Source organism: Gopherus flavomarginatus, chromosome 9, assembly GCF_025201925.1.
Source record: "Gopherus flavomarginatus isolate rGopFla2 chromosome 9, rGopFla2.mat.asm, whole genome shotgun sequence".
Taxonomy (NCBI): Eukaryota; Metazoa; Chordata; order Testudines; family Testudinidae; genus Gopherus; species Gopherus flavomarginatus.
Window position 1 is genome coordinate 53262517 of NC_066625.1, and position 18870 is coordinate 53281386.

The following is an 18870-nucleotide window of genomic DNA, read 5'->3' on the forward strand; positions in this document are numbered from 1 at the left end:
TATACCGTGACTGGTGTCTTATTTTCTCACTCCCTTCTTCTTGTGATTAGGCTCATCAGCTCAGCTGGTCTCTCTTATTTACTCACATCCTTGCATACCTCACTCGTACAAAGAACAACTGTACATCCGTCCACTAAGCAATTAGAGGGAACAGCACAGAGACCGTTGAATAATTTGCTAACAAGCAGCCCTGTAACAGAGCATCATGATTTTGAAACATATCCATCTCATTTACTACTTTAATTCATCAGACAAATTACTACTAACTTAATAAATCAGGGCAACTTTGTCAGCGATTTTTATTGGGGATGCTTTGTCTAACATGGTCAGTCAGTGCTGCCTGGTGACATGGGGCAAACATGACTATTGCCTTTGCCTGCAGCGCTCGGGTGACAAACCAGGGGAGGGAGCTGCATTCAGGGCACTGGCTGGCTGGAGATTGAGACAGCTGCTCTGTGTTCATTTGGTCCCTCTCACCTGTATGCACAGACCTTTTCTCGCCTGCTGCCCCTACCCAGCCTGTCTCCTACAGCCCAGACACACTGCTGGTCCCCTGGAGTGAACTCACTCTGGCAACTGCAAGTGCACTAGGGACGTAGGCCCCTCTCCTCCTCCCTGGCAGAGCTCTGCCTCTTGGCGCTGTGCTGAGCAGCCTGGGCTTGGGGCCCAATTGGCACTATTTGCCCCGGGTCACTGTGCCCCAGATGCCCTGGGGCATCTACACGGGGACCTTTGCTCTGGAATCTGGGACCTTGCAGCATTGATGACAGGTCTAGAATTGCCTCCTTGTTTGAACCTGCAGACGCTCCTGGGCCTGGCACAGGATAGGGGAAAGTAGAGGTGCACTTTGCTTGCCATGGCTATGCCTGCCTGCACTGTGGCTGCCCATGCTCCATAGTGGGTGAACATGCCACCTTTGACCTCAGAGAGCACGCTAGAGCCAAGGGACAGGGGCCACAAGTGTATTTCAGACCCCTGGTAGCCAGCATTTTGCCCTGCACCATGGAGAGATGCTGAAGCTTGAGTTGTGCCCCTGGCCCTGTTCGCAGCACCACAGACGGGCAGCACGGTCTGACACAAATGTGTCGTTCTGTACAGAGTGACACCAGGGCTGTCCCATGCTTCCACCTGCAGAGCCAGGTGTCAATTCACTGACACTGGTGTGGGCTGGGCATCCCCAGGGGACTGTTTGCTGGGTAATATAACATGGGTTTATGGGAAATTGATCCCTGTCACACTAACTTGATATCTTCTTTTGATAAGATCATTGGTTTGGTTGATGAAGGTGCCGGTGTTGACGTGAATGTGCTTAGACTGCCGTAAGGCGTTTGACTTGACACCACATGACCTTTGGATTAGAAAGCTATAAAATAACATGGCACACATTGAATTAATTAAAAGCTGGCCAACTGATCTGTCTGAAAATGTAACTGTAAACGGGGAATCGTCATCAGTTGGGTGTGTTTCTAGTAGGGGATTGGTCCTTGGCCCTACACTATTTATCATCGTTATCAATAACCTGGAAGAAAACATAAAATCATCATGGGTCAAGTTTGCAGATGACACACACATTAGGGGAATGGTAAATAACAGAGGACCAGGTAACTGATACAGAGCAATCTGGGTTGCTTGGTAAATTGGGCGCTAGCAAACAATATGCATTTAATATGGCTAAATGTAAATGGATATATCTGGGAGCAAAGAATATTGGTTGTATTTGTGTGATGGGGGCTGTATATTGAGAAGCAGTGACTCTGAGAAAGATCTGGAGGGTGTAGTGGATAATCAGCTGAACATGAGCTCCCAGTGTGATGCTGTGGCCAAAAGGACTAATGTTATCCTTGGATGCAGCAATGGAAATCTCAGGTAGGAGCAGAGAGGTTATTTTGCCTTTGTGTTTGGCACTGGTGTGACCACTGCTGAGATCCTGTATCCAGTTCTTGTGCCCACAATTCAAGGAGGATGTTGATAGGTTGTAGAGGGGTTAGAGAAGAGCCGGGAGAATGATTACAGGATTAGAAACCTGCCTTGTAATGATAGATGGAAGGAGCTCCATCTGATTAGTTTAGCCAAGAGATGGTTAAGAGGTGACTCGATCACAGTCTATAAGTGCCTACATGGGGAACAAATATTTAATAATGGGCTCTTCAATCTAGCAGAGAAAGGTCAAACACCATCCAATGGCTGGAAGTTGAAGCTAGACAAATTCAGATTGAAAATAAGGTGTAAATTTTTATCAGTGAGAGTCATTAACCATTGGAACAACTTACCGAGGACCGTGGTAGATTCTCCATCATTGTCAATTTTTCAATCAAGATTGGATATTCTTCTAGGAGATCTGCCCTAGGAACTATGATGGGGCAGATCTCTGGCCTGTGCTATACAGGAGGTCAGACTGGATGATCACAATAGTCCCTGCTGGCCTTAGAATCTATGGGGAAAAAACCCTGAATCTTCTTCCAGGGTCAGTCGTTCCTCTCTATGGTTCCTGGTTTCTCTGGAAGGTGTGTGCATGGTTCTTTGCCTTGCAGGCTGGGGATTATGGGAAGCAGGGTTGGAGCATGGGAACCTTGGGATCAGGGGCTGGGATGCGGGTCACAAGGACTTTCAGGGCACCCATGCAGGTCACAGATAACTCCTTTATGTGCTGGCAGGTTCTGAGACTCAGTCTTGTTTAGCGAAATGTCTCCAATGCCCCAGAGTACCTCTCATGCCGTCTGGGTCTCTGTCTCCAGCCCCAGCCCTGGCAGTGCAGGTGTCAGCCCTGGCCCAGCGTGGAGGGGGCTTGGCAAGCTGTGATTTCAGCCGATGGTGGAGCCCTATGCCATGCGGGGTGGGGCGCTCAGCCCGTCAGTGACATGGTCAGGTCTTGGAAAGGAGCTCATGGTGTTCTCCCTTCTCCCTCCTGCCAGAGATCCGCCTGAAGGGCTCCCTCGAGGCCCCTGGCCAGCCGCTGCCCCTGTACGACACACCCTATGAGCCGGTGCCCAATGGGCTACCCCCAGACAGCGAGCACCCATCCTGTGCCCGGCCCCGGGAGTCGCGGCTGCCCCAGGATGATGAGCGCCCACCCGAGGAGTACGACCAGCCCTGGGAGTGGAAGAAGGAGCGCATCTCCAAGGCCTTTGCAGGTGAGGGGGGCAGGGCCCGGGCATGGGATTTAGCTGTCCTGGGTGGGAGAGGGGCAGCCTTGCTGGGTCAGGTGGAAAGGCCTCATCCTGCCAGAACCCCACTGGGTCTTGTGCTCCAGGAACCCCATCCCTAGGGGCTCCCCGTGCGCCCCCCCCCCATCTGTGTGGCATGGGGCAGTTCCAGCCTGCCCTGCCCTGCCCCTAGGCTCACATGCACACTCATTGCCTTCTGCTGCCTGACTCAGTGTCCAGGGTTCCTGGTGAGGCTCTGAGCCCTCCAGCGGCGGTGCATGGGCACCCATGCCACTCGCATGGGAATCTTGGACTTGGGACCTGGCAAGGAAACTTTTTGGCAGTCTCCGCGGTGAAGCTGCCGGTCTGCTCTGGGCCTCCCTGGGAACCAATTCCTGCATGTTCCACCTGGCTGATCAGGGCCCCCCGTGGTGCTGGGGGCAGGTGGCAGATCCCTAGGACCCTGCTGGCTGCCATGTTATTGTTCCCTTCTTCCCTGCATAGTGCTTGCTACTGCCCCAAGGGCAGGACATCTGCAGCTCCCCATCCTGGGCTTCCCTGCCCTGGGCTGTCTCTGGGCCTTCGGTTTGGGAGTCCCAGCACCCCCGCCCCCAATTATCTCCCTGCTGGGGATTGATTGCGTTTGGGCTGGCTAATGGGGAAATCCAAGCAGCGCATTCGCGCCCGGCTCCCCCAGCAGCGCTCGCTAATTGCCCGGCTCTTATCTTAGCTGCAGTTTAATTGCAATAGTTCAGCTGTGCCAGGGCATGTGAGTGAGTGATGGGGACCAAGGCTGCCTGGGCCTGGGCACCCCTCTCTGGCGCAGGGTGCCAGTAGCATCGGGCATGAGCCAGGGTTGGAGCTCAGGACCAGCCACATTGATTCCTGCACTCGGCTTCACTGGAAACTCCCCAGCTTCCCTGGGTTTGCTTGAGAACCCCATCCCCTTCTCTCTCTGGGTCCCCACAGCCCATCTCCCTGGTGGACACCCACTCTTTGTCCAGGCCTTGGTGAGGAAGTGGGGCGACGCCCTCCCCTTGGCACTGGGCCTGCACCCGTCCCACTCCCCACAGTGTGGGCAGAACAGGTGCTTCACTGCATGCCCTACTAAGGGTATAACCTAGTGCCTGTCCTGCCCAATCAAACACCCCAAATCAGGCACTTTCTGTCTGGCTTTGCAAGCACCTCTCCCTGTGCACTGCGTTGGGGTGGGGGACATGGCGCCTCTCCCTCCCGACCTGCTGGCCATAGCAGTGGAGCTGGGTGGGGCCTCCATGTCCCTTGCGCCTCGTGCTACTGGCAGCCAAGGAGCTGGGCGAGTGCCCTCCACCGCTCCCCACTGTCCTGTCGGCCCAGGGCAGGATGGAGCTGTGCCCTACTTGCCTGTACATCCATGCCCCAGGGTCCTGGAGCAGTGCCCCCCAAGGAAAGCCCCCTGCAGAGATGTCAGTAAAAGGGTTGGGGCGGTTTCCCCTGTGCCCAGGCTGTGCAAGGGCTGGCATCCTGGGCATGGGCTGGCTTGCTGCTGTCCCTAATTATCTGGAGGAGCGATGTGGGGCTGGCATGGCACATTGTAACAGCAGCCTGGGGTGGCAGGAGAGGATTGGTCCTGTGCTGTGCAGGATCTGCTGTGGCACATCCCCTGGGGCTCTGCTCATTCAGCTGAGCTCGATGTGTGCGATAGTGCTTGCTCTGTGCTCACTCTCTTAGCAGCAGGCTCTGCACCCACAAGGAGCTGAGGGCTCGGCACTAACCCTGAGCCATCCCATGGGCATGGCCATGTTTCCTGGGCCACTGCACTTTCCCCGGAGAGAGGGCATCATTCGGGGCTAGGGTGCAGCCAATCCTGCTGCCCACTCTGCTGACCCACAGCAGCCATGCACCAGCCATGAGCACCACAGCACAATCCCCCTTGGCTATCTGGGAAAACTGGGGTAGGAAGAACCTGGGAAGAGGGGAGGCCAGCCGGGAGATTGAGAGGTGGGCATGGCATGCTCTGAGATAGGATTCAAGAGGTGCTGAGATGGAATTGGGTGGGACAGGTCAAGGGGAGGGAGTCCAGGGAGTCAGGTGCACCCCCTCGCCTGCCCAGGGAGCTAGGGGCCAGTGGCCAGCCTGGGCTGCAGGCGGGAGGGGCAGACAGGAGTGCTCCAGGGGCTAGCTGCATTGGGAGTTGCTGAGCTGTGGAGAGGGCAGGGCCCCAGCCCTGGTCTGTAATGGCGCAGCTGCTGCCAGGCTGTGGGTGCTGCAGGGCAGTTTGCTGAGGACTCTCAGGTATGTGTAGCGCTGCCCTAGCAACTGCACAGGCCCTGGCCCCTCGGCGCAGCAGGAAGATCCAGGAATCTCCCGTAACTCCCCTTGTGCCTCCACCCTGCCCCCTCTGGGCACTGCCCTGGTTTGCAGCCTTGACCAGCCTGGGAGTGCCAGCCTGCAGAGAGGAGCTGGAAGCCAAGTGTGGGACAGGGCACATGGGGACTCAGAATGGCCATGTGGCTGTGTTCCCCAACCCTCCGCTCTCCTCACACCACTTCCTGCTCACCTCCTCCAGACCCTGGGTGCCAGGACAGCTCCAGCCAGCTCATGCTCTCTCTCTCTCTCTCTCTCTCTCTCTCTCTCTCTGCTGCCTCTGTCCAGTTGAGATCAAAGTGATCAAAGACTTGCCGTGGCCTCCCCCCGTGGGACAGCTCGACAGCGGTGCAAGCTCCCCTGACAGCGAGGCCCACGCCCCTGCACACCCCCGCCAGCCCCAGCACAGCCATGAAGACACCAACGGTGGGTCGCCCTCAACTGTGCCTAAAGCCACGTGCTCCCACAACCGGGAGGGGGGGGGCACAGGGGGTGGCTGGGAAGCTCCAGCCGGTGCAGCGCATGGGCCCTGCCCCAGATGGACAGCTGCGTGGGTTCCCCCCCCCACCACACACACACCCATTCACAGGACGTCTTTAATGGTGCCAGCAAGAGACGGATATGGAGGCTGAGTTACTGCTTGGCAGTGACCACATGCTGCGGAGGTGAGGGGAGCAGTGCCTGACAGGGGCACACACTGCAGCACAGAGAGTGGCCCCTTGCTGCCTGGCACAGACCACAACCCCCAGGAAGCCAGATGCACAGTGCCCATAATACTGGGAGCACAGTGCAGTCCCAGACCCCGAACCAGACCTGAGTGACATCGGGGTGAACATGAGACCCAGAAAGGAGATGGTATGTTTGGGGGAGACACAGTGCCCGGGGGAGGGGCAAGGTCATTGTGGCAGCTGGGTGTGTACATGCTGGGGAGGGCCCCTGGTGCTGGGGCCCATGTTCGGGGCACACAAGCCTGACTAGGTTATTCTGATGCCCCCAGACAATGAGGGGCAACCCTGTTGTGCCTAGCGCTGCTGAGCCTGTGCCAGGAAGGAGGGAGAGACCAAAGGAAGGTCTGGTACAGAAAGGTGCCAGAGCTGTCCTCCCCAAGTGGGCCGCCCTGCTGCAATGGAAGGATCAGGGCTGAGGCTGAGCCTCGCAGTCCCACTACCTGGGACTCTGCAAGCCGGGCAGCACCCAACACTGGCTATAGTGCTCATAACCCAGCATGCTGGGAGCACCTGCTGCTGCAGCAAGACTTGCCCCAAACCCCCCTGGATGTGCCCAGTGCCCTGGGCCCAGGCCTGTTCTCAGCAGGGCCCCAGTGCTCTGATCTAAGACGGGCAGCCCGCATTGACACTGATCAAACCAAGCTGTTTCCTTGGCCTGCTGAGGCCCTGTCCGAATCCCCCAGAATGCACCGTTCTGGAAGCTGTGCTGGGAATTATGGGGTAGGTACCTAGAGAGCATGGCAGTGGAGATGGATTAGGTCAGCTTAAGCGTGACTGCAGGGCCCTGCCATGAATTAGTCGGGCTGGTGCAAAGTGAACCCTGGTCACGCTGGGCAGTGTGCACGGGGCAGTGTTTGTCCAATGCCCGAGCAGAAAGACAAGGAGTGGGGGATAGTTCCTGCAGGGGGGTGTGGGACATCTGCTGTGCTGTGCTGGAGGATGGCACTGATGGAGCAGGCTTCCCAAACCCCTCTCCAAGTGGTGGTGGAGGAGGCTGATCCCGTGAGCAGTCTCACTCGCTGTGGCTCTGCGCCACTGGTGGGGCTGCTCACGGGACCAGAGTTCACTTTGCACCAGCCCGACTAATTCATGGCAGGGCCCTGCAGTCACGCTCAGGCTGCCACTGTTTCACCTCAGGACTCCTGTTCTCTGCCTGTGGCTCACAACCATTTAATCTCCTGAGAACTGAAATGTTTTGATCTACTAAAGTTCTTGGGCTCAGTGCAGGGGTAACTTGCTGTGTGTTATACAGCAGGTGAGACCCGATGATCTAATGGTCCCCACTAGCCTGAGAAGCTGTGAAAATAGGAAAAAATGGTCCCTACCCCGCACAGTTACAGACTGGCAGGAGATGACAGATTTCTGGATTCACAGCATTTAAGGCCAGAAGGGACCATTCGATAGCTAGACTGATCTGCTATGTAACACCAGCCATTACATTTCCCCCTGTATTGAACCCCATAACTTGTGCTGGGCTAAACCATCTCCCAGAGGCCCCAGACCAGATCTGGAGACTTCAGGAGGCAGATGCCAACATTCCTGAACTAGTTTGTTCCAGTGGCTAGTCACCCTCCCTGTTAGCAACCTGTGCCTGATTTCTGATTTGAATTGGTCTGGTAGCTTCCAGCCATTGGTTCTCGTTCTGCCTTTGTCTGCTAGATTCTAGAGCCCTTTCATATCCAGTCTTTTCTCCCCAGGAAGGTACTTAGACACTGTAATCAAGTCACCTCTCAGTCTTCTTTTTGATAAGAAGATTGGGATCTTTAAGTCTCTCCTTGAACAGCATTTTCTCCATCCTTCATTACGTTTGTGGCTCTTTTCTGTTCTCTCTCCAGTTTTTCAAAATCCTTTTTCAAATGTGGGCACCAGAACTGGATGCTGTATTCCAGTGTCTGTCTCACTAATGCTGCATACAGAGGTAAAAATCACAGCTCTACTCCTGCTCAGTGCTCCCCTGTTTATACATCCCAGGATCTCATTAGCTCTTTTTGCCACAGCATCACACTTGGAGCTCACGTTCTGGATCCTTTCCAGAATCACTGCTTTCTAGGATATCGTCCCCCATGCTGTAGGCATGGCCTGCACTCATTGTTCCTTGATATATAACTTTCATTTGGCAATATTAACCATTCCATAGTAACCTGGCTCATCCTGCTTGCCACTTTTGAATACTGGCACAACATTAGCACTCTTCTAGTTTTCTGGAATTTCCCCAGTGTTCCAAAATGTATTAAAAATGAACATCAGCTGTTCAGAGATCCCCTCAGTCAGCTCTTTTGGAACGCTGGAGTTCAAGTGATCCAGACGTGCTAATTTAATAATGTTTATCCCTAGTAGAATCGTAGAACTGGAAGGGACCTCAAGGTCTTCTAATCCAGTCCCCTGCATTCAAGGCAGGACTACGTAGATATTATATAGCATCCTCCTTGGTTACTAATGGACTAAAAAGTATTTGATCGTTCTGCTTCTTTCCAAGTAGAGAGAGCAACAATATTTCTTGAATGCTTCTGCCTCTTCTGTCTCATTATAAAGGATGTTCCCTTATCCAGCTAACAATGGGCCCATACCAGTGCTAGGATTTCATTGTTGCTAGTATAGTTTAAAAACTTATTGTCCTTACCTCTGTCAGCCATGGATTTTTCCGTAATGCCCTTAGCTTCAGTTATTAATTTTCTGCTGTTGCTGAATTCTAATTGATATGGGTTTCATTTCCCCCTTTTTCCCACTTATATCTTACTTTGTATACCAACAGATCAATGAGGGAGCAAAAGGAAACAGTGTATTAGTCAGCATGATGGGTATTGAGCTTTGCACACCATGGCCTGACTTTGTCTAGTTTTTGTAGGCATTGTGACAAAGGAGAGTTTTCAGGAGGAGGTGTTTATGGGGAGCTACTCTGTGACAGCCAGACTAGTGGGAGGCTGTGTCACCCTTGCCCTGCACCCTGAGGTGCCTTGAAATGCCTTGCTGAAGTGGCTTCCACCTGGGCCACTCACAAACAGCTTTCCAGCTTGCAAGTCACGCCCTGAGTGTCTGTATGTAATTGCTGGACAATACACATATTTCAAATCTGTTTAAGGGAATAATATACCAGTTTATTTTAAATAGTTACCCAGACACTTCATTTTAAACACACTGGATTAGATAAAACAGTAAAACAAGTTTGTTAACTACAAAGAGAGAGATTTTAAGTGAGGACAAGTCAGAAATAGTTACAAGAAAAATAAAGATAAAATGCTTCCTAGGCCCTAACTTAACAAACTATATTAAATTCAAGCAAAATTTCTCACCACATGCTTCCATCAAGGTTACTGACCAAACTCTTTAGGTCAGGAACCACCTCCCTCCAAATCCAACGGCTATTTCCTTTTGTCTTCTCAGGTGCAGAGAATGCAATGGGCAGGGAGCAGGAGGGTCTCTTAGGGTGCTTGCCCCCATCTTTTTATAGATTCAGTCCCTCTTTTGAAAAACATTTCCAGCGTGGCACTAGGAGACAGAATTGGTGTGGAAGGATGTTCCCTGCTGTTTCTTTTTCACCTGTTTTGAGCTTCCTTTGTTTTTCCTTCCTGCTTGGTGAGACTGTTTAAATGCAAATTAAGGCAAACACACACTCCTTGGGCCAAGACAGGCCTAGTGCAGCATGAGTTTTGAACATCACACATGGGAATCTTAGAACGTCACATACAATGTTGCCACACACATTTTACTGAGGTGACGCTGACCAGGAAATGCTGAGTTTTCAAATGCTACCATGTGCAAAGATCATTTTATTGGTGTGAACACATGGGTGTAAATCCATCACAAACTCAAAAGAAAGAGGGGCACCAAGCAGCTTGTGTGAAAAGGTAACAAGTGGTGTGATGGAGCCTGGCATCATCTTGCTAGAGAGTGAGAGCTACAGGTGCGTGGGTAAGGTCGTACAGGGCCTTGAAAGTGAAGACCAGTACCTTATTTTTCATGCAATAGAGACGGGGCAGCCCGTGGAGGGATGTAAAGACGGGGATGACACGGTCAAAGTGACGGGCTGGGAAATGATCTGGGGGGGGCATTGGGAAACGCTATAGGAGGAGCAAAGTTGCATGTGGCAAGGCTAGAGGAAAAAATGATCTTGCTGGGAGCAGGTCATGGGACAGGTTCTCCCTCCTCCCAAGCATATCATAACCCAAGGCCCATAAGCTCCTGGGACACTCCCAGCAGCTCTGGCTGCCAATGAGGAACAGGCAGCAGGGGCTCCTGGGAGTGCCTGGAGCTGAGATCCTAGCTCCAGGCACCCAGCTGGCAGGTCAGGGATAACCCTAATGCACCCCTCACACACCCCCAGCACAGCAGCACCTCCACCCCTCACTGCCATTGCAGTGCAGAGGGGGACTCAGAGCATGTCCCACCCACTTGGACGTACCCATCCCACCGCACATGACTCTGCCCTGCCCTCCCCTCTCTCCTACTCATCCTCTGGCTTGCATGGGAGGGAGCAATGGGCACTCCCCAGAGAGTTGTGGGGCACAGACTTCCAGATAGGCATAGGACACAAACCCCATGAGTTTTGGTAGGGTCTCCAGGGGGGCCTGTTGTATTGATTTAAATCAGTATTTACCATTGTGGGCCGCGTACGCAGCTCTCTGTGTGTTATGTGGGCCGCAGCCACACACTATATATATATCCACACTACCTGTATGGCCCCAAGGATGTCTCATAGGCCCCAGCTGTGCGCTGATTGGGTCGCAAGCGGCTCGTGGGTTGGGAACCACTGATTTAGCTGGAATATATGGGGCAAAGGTATTAACCCAGCCACTGCCCAGCATTAAACAGCATCAAAGGAGGTTCAGGGTGTGGGGATAGAGACCTCAGCCTACTTCGTACCACGGCAAAAGCACCATTAAAAATCCTTTTTATCCTTTTATTAAAGAGACAAAACAAGGAAAAACAGTTAAAGCCTTTGAAATGTAAAGATATTATCTTTGATTGGACCAACTTCTGAAGAAGAGCTCTGTGTGCCTCGGAAGCTTGTCTCTTCCACCAGCAGAAGTTGATCCAGTAAAAGGTATTACCTCCCCCGCCTTGTCTCTCTCAGTATTAAATCAGGCTTTCATTTTAGCATCCCTTGTTCCCTTTCACTGGAGAGAGTTTTTAGCAAGAAACCCCCGTGTCTAGCAGTCTCTTAGATGGTATCAAAGCTGGTAATAACTGTCCTGTTGGGGATGGAGAAGAAGTTAGTTGAGCTGGGTTGGAGCTGTCATTGCTGCTGTGGTTAAAGTCTGATCCCACTTCCTAGAAGACAGAACAAGAGAAACATACACAATGGGGGAGAGAAAAGAACAGCAAAGAGAGAAAATGCAGCTTCGGTCTGTGGTTGTGATTTTCACTTGCAGCTTCACTGCTGCAAAAACACAGGCCCAGTGAGCGCTGCTGGAGGTGGCTGTGGGGGGCATGAGCTGTGGGGGGAGGTGTAAGTGGCTGGAAGGGGCTGTGGGGGGTGAGTGTGGCTGGAGGGGGCTGTGAGGGAGTGAGCGAGGCCAGGTTGTGGACAGGGCCGCCCAGGGTGGGGGCAAGTGGGGCAATTTTTTTCCTGGGCCCCACAGGGGCCCCCATGAGATTTTTTGGGGGCCTTGGAGCGAGGTCCTTCACTCACTCCAGGGGCCCCAGAAAACTCTCGCTGGGCCCAGGCCCCTGGAGCTTCTTCTGCTCCCGGTCTTCGCCGGCAGGGGGGTCCTTCCGCTCCGGGGCGGAAGGACCTCCCGCCACTGAATTACCGCCGAAGTGGGACCCACCGCCAAAGTGCAGCCGGGTCGTAGGCGGTAATTCGGCAGCGGGTTCCAGAGCTAAAGGACCCCCCGCTGCCAAATTACCGCCAAAGACTTGGCTGCACTTCGGCGGCGGGTCCCGCTTCGGTGGTAATTCGGAGGCGGGTGTCCCCCGCCGTGGGTCTTCTGGGCACTTCAGTGGCGGGTCCCGGAGCGGAAGGACCTCCCACCGCCAAATTAGCACCGAAGCGAGGGCCTCCCACCGCCAAAGACCCCAGGCCCCCAGAATCCTCTGGGCGGCCCTGGCTGTGGAGGGGGAGGGGCGGGCTGAGCTGTGACGTTGAGCGCGACTCGAGGGGGCTGTGTGGGGTGAGTGTGGCCAGAGGGGGCTGTGAAATTGAACTGTGTTGGGGGAGCTGTCAAGGCTGATTCCCCACTCTGGCCCTTCGAGTGCAGAAGATGGGGGCTTGCAAGGATTCTAAAAATTAATACTGGCCACTCCAGGCTTGTATTAAACTCCCAAGGTCACAGCTTCTCTCTGACCTTGGATGGGTAGATGCTGCCACCACCCAAGTGCAGAACCCCTTTGAGAGCCCCGGAAGGCACACTTGGGAATTCCTTCCTGTGGGTACCCTCAAGCCCTTTGACTCCTCTTCCGGGGAAGAGCTGAGGAAGAAAACAAAGGAAATCAGCTGTTGCCACCAGCTAATTAAACAACATATGCACAAACCTCTTAAGTACATTTTGTTAAAAACAAAAAAGAAAGAAAATACATTTGGAACATAGGCTTTTTGCTAGATTTAAAAAAAACAATTACAAGGATTAAGCATCAAGATAGCTCTCTTGAGGTCCATCTTAAAGGTTACAAGCAAAACAAAAGCACCAACCCATAAAGAAATAAGAGAGAAACCTAATTGCATCTTCCTAGACATTTTCTGATCTACTTACATAGCTGGGGTTTCAAATGAGTCGTTTCTAGTTATGATTTGATTTTCATACCTGACCCACAGCTTTTTACAGCATAGCTCTAGCCCTGTCTCTGCTCTGTCCCCTCTCTCCGGAGGACAGTGACAGACAGGCAAAGGGAATTTTTTTCCCCAATTTTAAAAAGTTCTTGCCTTTCCATTGGCTCTTTTGGTCAGGTGCCCACTCCCTTCCTTTTACCTATGGACTTTTTAAACCCTTTACAGGTAAAGCGAGTAAAGAACAGTTACTAACGGGGATTTTATAGCTCGCTGGCTGGCTGGGTGTCCATAAATGGAAGCTCCCTCCCCCCTCAGGGTGCAGATCTCTGCAGTGTTATGCCAGTGCCATGGCCTGCTCTGTGCTGTGTGGGCTGTGCCAGCCCTGGCCACAGGTCTGTTCTGCACACTGGCTCCGTCAGAGCCCGGCAGGGGACGCTCAGAAGTGTGAGGGCGAATTAGCTTCTGGCGCAGTGGCCGCGCATTAACCCTCTGTGGATGGTGCAGCAAACTATGGCTGCCGACTGCTGACAAAAAGCGCCTCCCCACTCTTCCCCTGGGGTTACTGTGCCCTGACTGCACATCACCAGGCAATGTCCCTCAACTTGCCTGAGTGTCCCATATAGACAAGCCCCATAGCTGGGGTGACCAGACGTCCTGATAAAATTGTGGCTGTCCCAATATGTAGGTGTTTGTCCTGCGTCCCGACTGCTCTTTGGTCGGGACACAGTTTGTCCCGATATTTCGTTCCGCTGGCAGCACTTGCTTTATTTATTTATTTATTTATTTATATTTGCTGCTCCACTGGCAGCACTCGGCTTTTTTTTTTTCTCTCGCTGCTCCACCGGCAGCACTCGGCTTTTCCCGCCCCCCCCGCCGGTGGACCCCTATGTGTCCCGATATTTCCTCTCTCTCATGTGGTCACTCTACCCATAACTGGCCTCCCTGTGCGGCTGGGCAGGTGTCACCAGGGGGCTGTGTGGAGCTGAGCTGGCCTTGGGGTAGGGTGACCAGATGTCCCAATTTTAAAGGGACTGCTCCGTTTTTGGGGACTTTTTCTTATATAGGTGCCAATTACGCCCCGCCTCTTGTCCAGTTTTTTCACAGTCGCTATTTGGTAACCCTACTGTGGGGCTGTGTAGAGATCAGCCAGGATGCACTGTTCTGGGTGTGGCTGTGTAGAGGGGCTGGGAGGGCAGGGCGCTGCTCGTGCATAGCTTGGGGCTGTGGGCAGCACTGGGAAGACACTGGCCCAGATCCCAGGTCCTGCTGTCCGTGCCCAGGGCCATGGAGCCTGCGCTCTGAGGGGAACTGAGCTGGGTGAGTTACACATTGCCCGGGTTGCCCTGTTGCCACTTGGGTGGGCCTTGCAGTGGGTAGGAAACGTCCCCGAAGAGAGCACTGGAGAGTTTTAATGATTATATTGGATCTATTTCCTGTGTCCTTCCGCCAGGCACCTCAGTGAGGCCTTGTGGGACCTTGGGAAATATGGCCTCTGTGCCTCGGTCCACCTGCCACACTCCCTCCCATGCTCCCTCTCCTCAGCCAGCCACACTCTTTCCTGCTTCGGAGCCCTGGTCTGAGCTCACCACCCCGCCCAGGCAGTGCCAGCGCTGATCTCCTTGCCCAATAGCCTGCGTTTCCCTGCATCCCAAGCTGCGCCAGGCCTCTCCCTGCTGAAGCCAGGCTGCGTGGAGTCAATGCCCCTCAGACAGAAGCCTCTCAGCAGCGATATTCCTTGGCGCACCACACTGTGCCATGCTGACCACATGCTGACATGGTGCTACTCAGGCTGCAGGTGCTCACTCCCTGGTTCCAGTGCAAACTGCAATGTGGGTGCAGGTGCTGCTGCAGACAGCAGTGTGAAACTAGACCAAGGGCATGCCTGGCACGGGGGACAGCTGCACTGCACCCTCTCGGTGGTGCATTGTGCAGGGCCTGCGTCTCCCCTGTGCCTGCAAGGAGGCTGATATTGGCAGCATGTGCCTCCTCCCCAGACAGAACCCTCTGCAGCACATCTCCATGGGAACTGGCATACATGCGCCCCAGGGCCTGCTTGGGGGTTCATACCCCCAGGCCCAGTGCAGCACTTGGTGTGCAGGGGATGCCCAGCAGTGCTGTCCCCACTGGGGCCTGTGCGCCAGGACTGGCAGGCTGGCTCAGTGCCCCAGAATGGCCCTGTGGGGAAGCTGGGCAGGGCAGCAGGACGTGGGAGGGGAGCAGCACCCAGGGCGTGCCAGCTGCCCCTTGACACTGCGTCTGTCTCTCCCAGGCCATTGTGAGGGGCCAGGGCACGGCCACTCGTCACCCAGCAGGGAGGAGAAGGCCCGAACTGCAAACAGACACGTGAGTGGGAACCCCAAGACAGAGCCCAGCCCGGCCCTCGGGGAGAGGATCAACCCCACCCTGCCTCTGGAGAGCCAGTGGTGAGTCCTGTACTGGGCAGGGATGCCACCAGCACCCCAACCGGCCTGCTGCTCCTGTGGGCCTGGCCTCTGGGCACTGGCCTGGCTGTTAATCCATCATGCTGGCCCCTAACTCCCCAGGCCAAGGGACCATGACTGAGCACAAGGGAACCCTAACAGCGGCCTTTCTGCCATGCTCCCTAACCTTCCCTGCCCCCCGTGTCCCGTCACCCTGCCCTATTTCTCCCTGCCGCCCTACCATGCTTCCTCCCTGCCTCCCGCCATCCTGCCCTCCTTCCTTCCTGCTCCGTGTCCCGCCACCTTACCCTGGTTCCCCCTGCGTCCCACCGCCCTACCCTGGTTTTCCCTTGCCCTGCTTCCCCCGTGTCCTGCCACCCTGACCTGCTTCCCGCCTGCCTCCCGCAAGCCTGCCCTACTCCCACATTTCACCGCCTGCCCTGCCTTCCCCCTCGCATCCTGCTGCTCTGTCCTGCTTTCCCTCCCGCTGCCCTGCCCTGCTCCCCCTGCCTCCCGCTGCCCTGCCCTGCTCCCCTCCGCCCCCCTGCCATGCTTTTTCCCTGCATCCTGCTGCCCTACCCTGCTCTTCCCTGCGTCCCGTCGCCCTGCCCCGCTTCCCCTCCTCCCATCCCTGCCTTTTTTCCCTGCCCCTGCAGCCCTGCTCTGCTCCCCCTGTGTCCCGCCACCCTGACCTGCTTTCCGCCCTGCATCCCACCACCCTACCCAGCTCACTCCCTCATCCCATCACCCTGACCTGCTTCCCCCCTGCCTCCCGCAAGCCTGCTCTGCTCCCGCATCCCACCACCTGCCCTGCCTTCCCCCTGGTGTCCTGCCGCTCTGCCCCGCTTTCCCTCCCGCCGTCCTACCACGCCCCCCTGCCTCCCACTGCCCTGCCCCATTCCCCCTCACCCTGCCATGCTCCCCCCTGCCATCCTGCCCTGCTTCCTTCCTGCCCTGCTCCCCTGCTGCCTCCTGCCTCCCTGCCCTGCTTCTCCCGCTGTCCTGCCCTGCTCCCCCTGCCTTCCACGTCCCTGTCCTGCTCCTCCGCCCACATCCCTCCGCCCTGCCCTGTTTCCTCCCGTGTCCAGCTGCCCTGCCATGCTTCCACTCCTGCCACCCTGCCCTGCCCCCCCGCCTCCCACCACCCTGCCCTGCTTCCCCGCCCCCATGTCCTGCTGCCCTGCCCCGCTTTTCCCCCCACATCTTTCCACAGCCCCTTCACTTCCTTTCATGCCCAGCCACACTCCATGTTCTTCCCTATTCCTGGGAACCTCAGCACTCCCCTTCGCCCCTCTTCACAGCCTGTCCCCTTCCATCATCCTTCCCTCAGCCTGTTGTGAGACTAAAGAGTCGCACTGCCAGCTACCCATCCATCCTTCCTGGAGCTTGGCTACACTCCCCAGCCTTTCCCAGTCCGCTGCCCCCCAGCTCTCCTCCCCCTTGCACAGCTCACTGCACAGGGCCTGGGCATCAGCATGCTTAAGAACCCACCAGGACAGTCACTGATCTTGCTGCTGCAAGATCCATGCAGAGAATCCCAGTGTTCTGCAGCAGATTGCTCCTGCTACTTGCTGTGGCTTTGGCTTGCCTGTCATCACCGCATCACTCCGTGCCTGGGCAGTGCCCCTGAGCCAGCCTCTCTCTCCCCTGACAGCTGGTACCATGGGGCGATCAGCCGGACGGATGCTGAGACCCTGCTGAGGCTGTGCAAGGAGGCCAGTTATCTGGTGCGCAACAGCGAGACCAGCAAGAACGACTTCTCTCTCTCCCTCAAGTGAGTGTGCTTGGCCAGGCCATCGGGCAGGCCCTTCCCCCACTGGAAGTGCTGGGGCAGGGCACGGGGCGGGAGAGGGGGCTGCAGGATCAGTGGCTAACCAGGCTGCTGCTGTGTGTACCAGGCTGCGTCCGTCCCCTGTGTGGGGAGGCAGCAGGCACAGGGCTGCGGGAGGGGAGGGGAAGCCAGGCTGTTGTTTCCCTTTCCTGTGATGTTGTTCTTGCTCTTTGCTGGCAGCTGTCCCCAGGGTGGCACTGTCTCAGAGTGGCTGGGTGCGTGGAGGCACATGAGAGCAGTGCTATCTGCACATGGCTCAGTGAGCTCCCGGGAGAGTTGCTGCTTCATGCCTGCAGGATGGGCCTTTCTGCACGGATACCACCAGCGGCACCTAGTCACACCTGCCCTCTAGGGGTGGCTGCAGTGATCACACACTCATCACACCACCTAAACCCCTGAGTAACACATAGGGGAAACTGAGGCACGCACACAGTATTCAGAGAAGACATTAAGAACATTCCTACTTCGTTACACACATGCACACACCCCAGGACACTGCATCCTAGGTTGGGAGCGCTGCTGTTCTGGGGAGTGAAGGAAGCCCCAGAACAGATGGTGCTATGGGTGTAAAGAGTAGGGAGGGAGCAGAGAACAACACGCTTAGTAAAGCAGGAGGTGCGAAGGAATGAGCGTGTATTGACATGTACTTCCACATGGACACACATGCACAGACACGCATAGACACATGGATGTGCGCACACAGACAGCTTTTTTTATCATCGCTGGCATCCCTCCCCTGCCTTCCTCAGGCCTTTCCGTTATAACACCCCACCCCTGTAGCCATCCTCTGGGGCAGTGAGCTCAGCCCTGTGCTGGGTGGAGAGGGAGCCATACCAGGTGGCTTTTGGAAAAACATCCAGACTTGACTGAAAAGTTGTCAGTGATGGAGACTCCACCACACCCCTTGGTAAGTTGTTCCGATGGTTAATTATTCTCACTATTAAAAATTTACCCTTATTTCCACGCTAACAGGGGTCTGGGCAGTGCCTCCTACAAGGTAGCCCAGGGCCAAAACAGCTCCCTGGATCTGCCCGCACAGCCACTGTCTTAGGGGGCTGAGTTCCCTTGTGGCTGGGCCTGTCACTTGCAGCACGCACGCCATGAATGGGGTGGAAAAAGTGCATGAGGAAGTGTTATTTACCCCTTCACATAACACACAAACCAGCGGTCACCCAATGAAATTAGTAGGCTGCAGAGTTAAAACACAAAAAGGAAGTACTACTACACACAATGCACAGTTACTCTGTGGACCTCATTACTAGGGGATGTTGTGAAAGCCAAAACTATTACTGGATTCAAAAAAGAACTCAGTAAGTTCATAGAGGCTAGGTCCATCAATGGCTATTAGCCTAGATGGTCAGGGATACAAAACCATGCGCTGGGTGACTGCCGGATGCTGGGAATGGGCGATGGGATGGGTCACTTGATGGTTACCTGTTCTATTCATTCCCTCTGGGGCACCTAGCATTGGCCACTATCAGAAGACAGGGCACTGAGCTGGATGGACCATTGGTCTGATCCAGTATGGCCGCTCTTATGACAGGTGGCTGTGGTATTTTAACAGCATGTCTCAAAAGTGCTCAGTTCCCTCCCTTGCATGCAGCCCAGGGCAGAGTGGCCAGCACATGGTCTGTTGCACTCCTTGGCCTCACAGGAGACTGCGGGAGGTGCTTCCAGAAGTGACTCACTGCCGTCA

At 55.0% G+C, this 18870-nt stretch overlaps 1 protein-coding gene across 6 annotated transcripts in view; it reads left to right on the forward strand.

The window, feature by feature from the left end:
* SHF (Src homology 2 domain containing F) overlaps window positions 1–18870 on the forward strand; it is a 69299-nt gene that overhangs the window by 41588 nt on the left and 8841 nt on the right. For 4 of the 6 annotated variants that reach the window (XM_050966821.1, XM_050966823.1, XM_050966825.1 and 1 more), the window contains exons 3-6: window positions 2913–3131; window positions 5778–5915; window positions 15193–15346; window positions 16998–17117. In XM_050966821.1, coding sequence (XP_050822778.1) covers window positions 2913–3131; window positions 5778–5915; window positions 15193–15346; window positions 16998–17117 — 631 coding nt within the window. The remainder of the gene's footprint in view (window positions 1–2912; window positions 3132–5777; window positions 5916–15192; window positions 15347–16997; window positions 17118–18870) is intronic. The other 2 variants (XR_007776168.1, XM_050966824.1) reach the window with 2 other exon arrangements.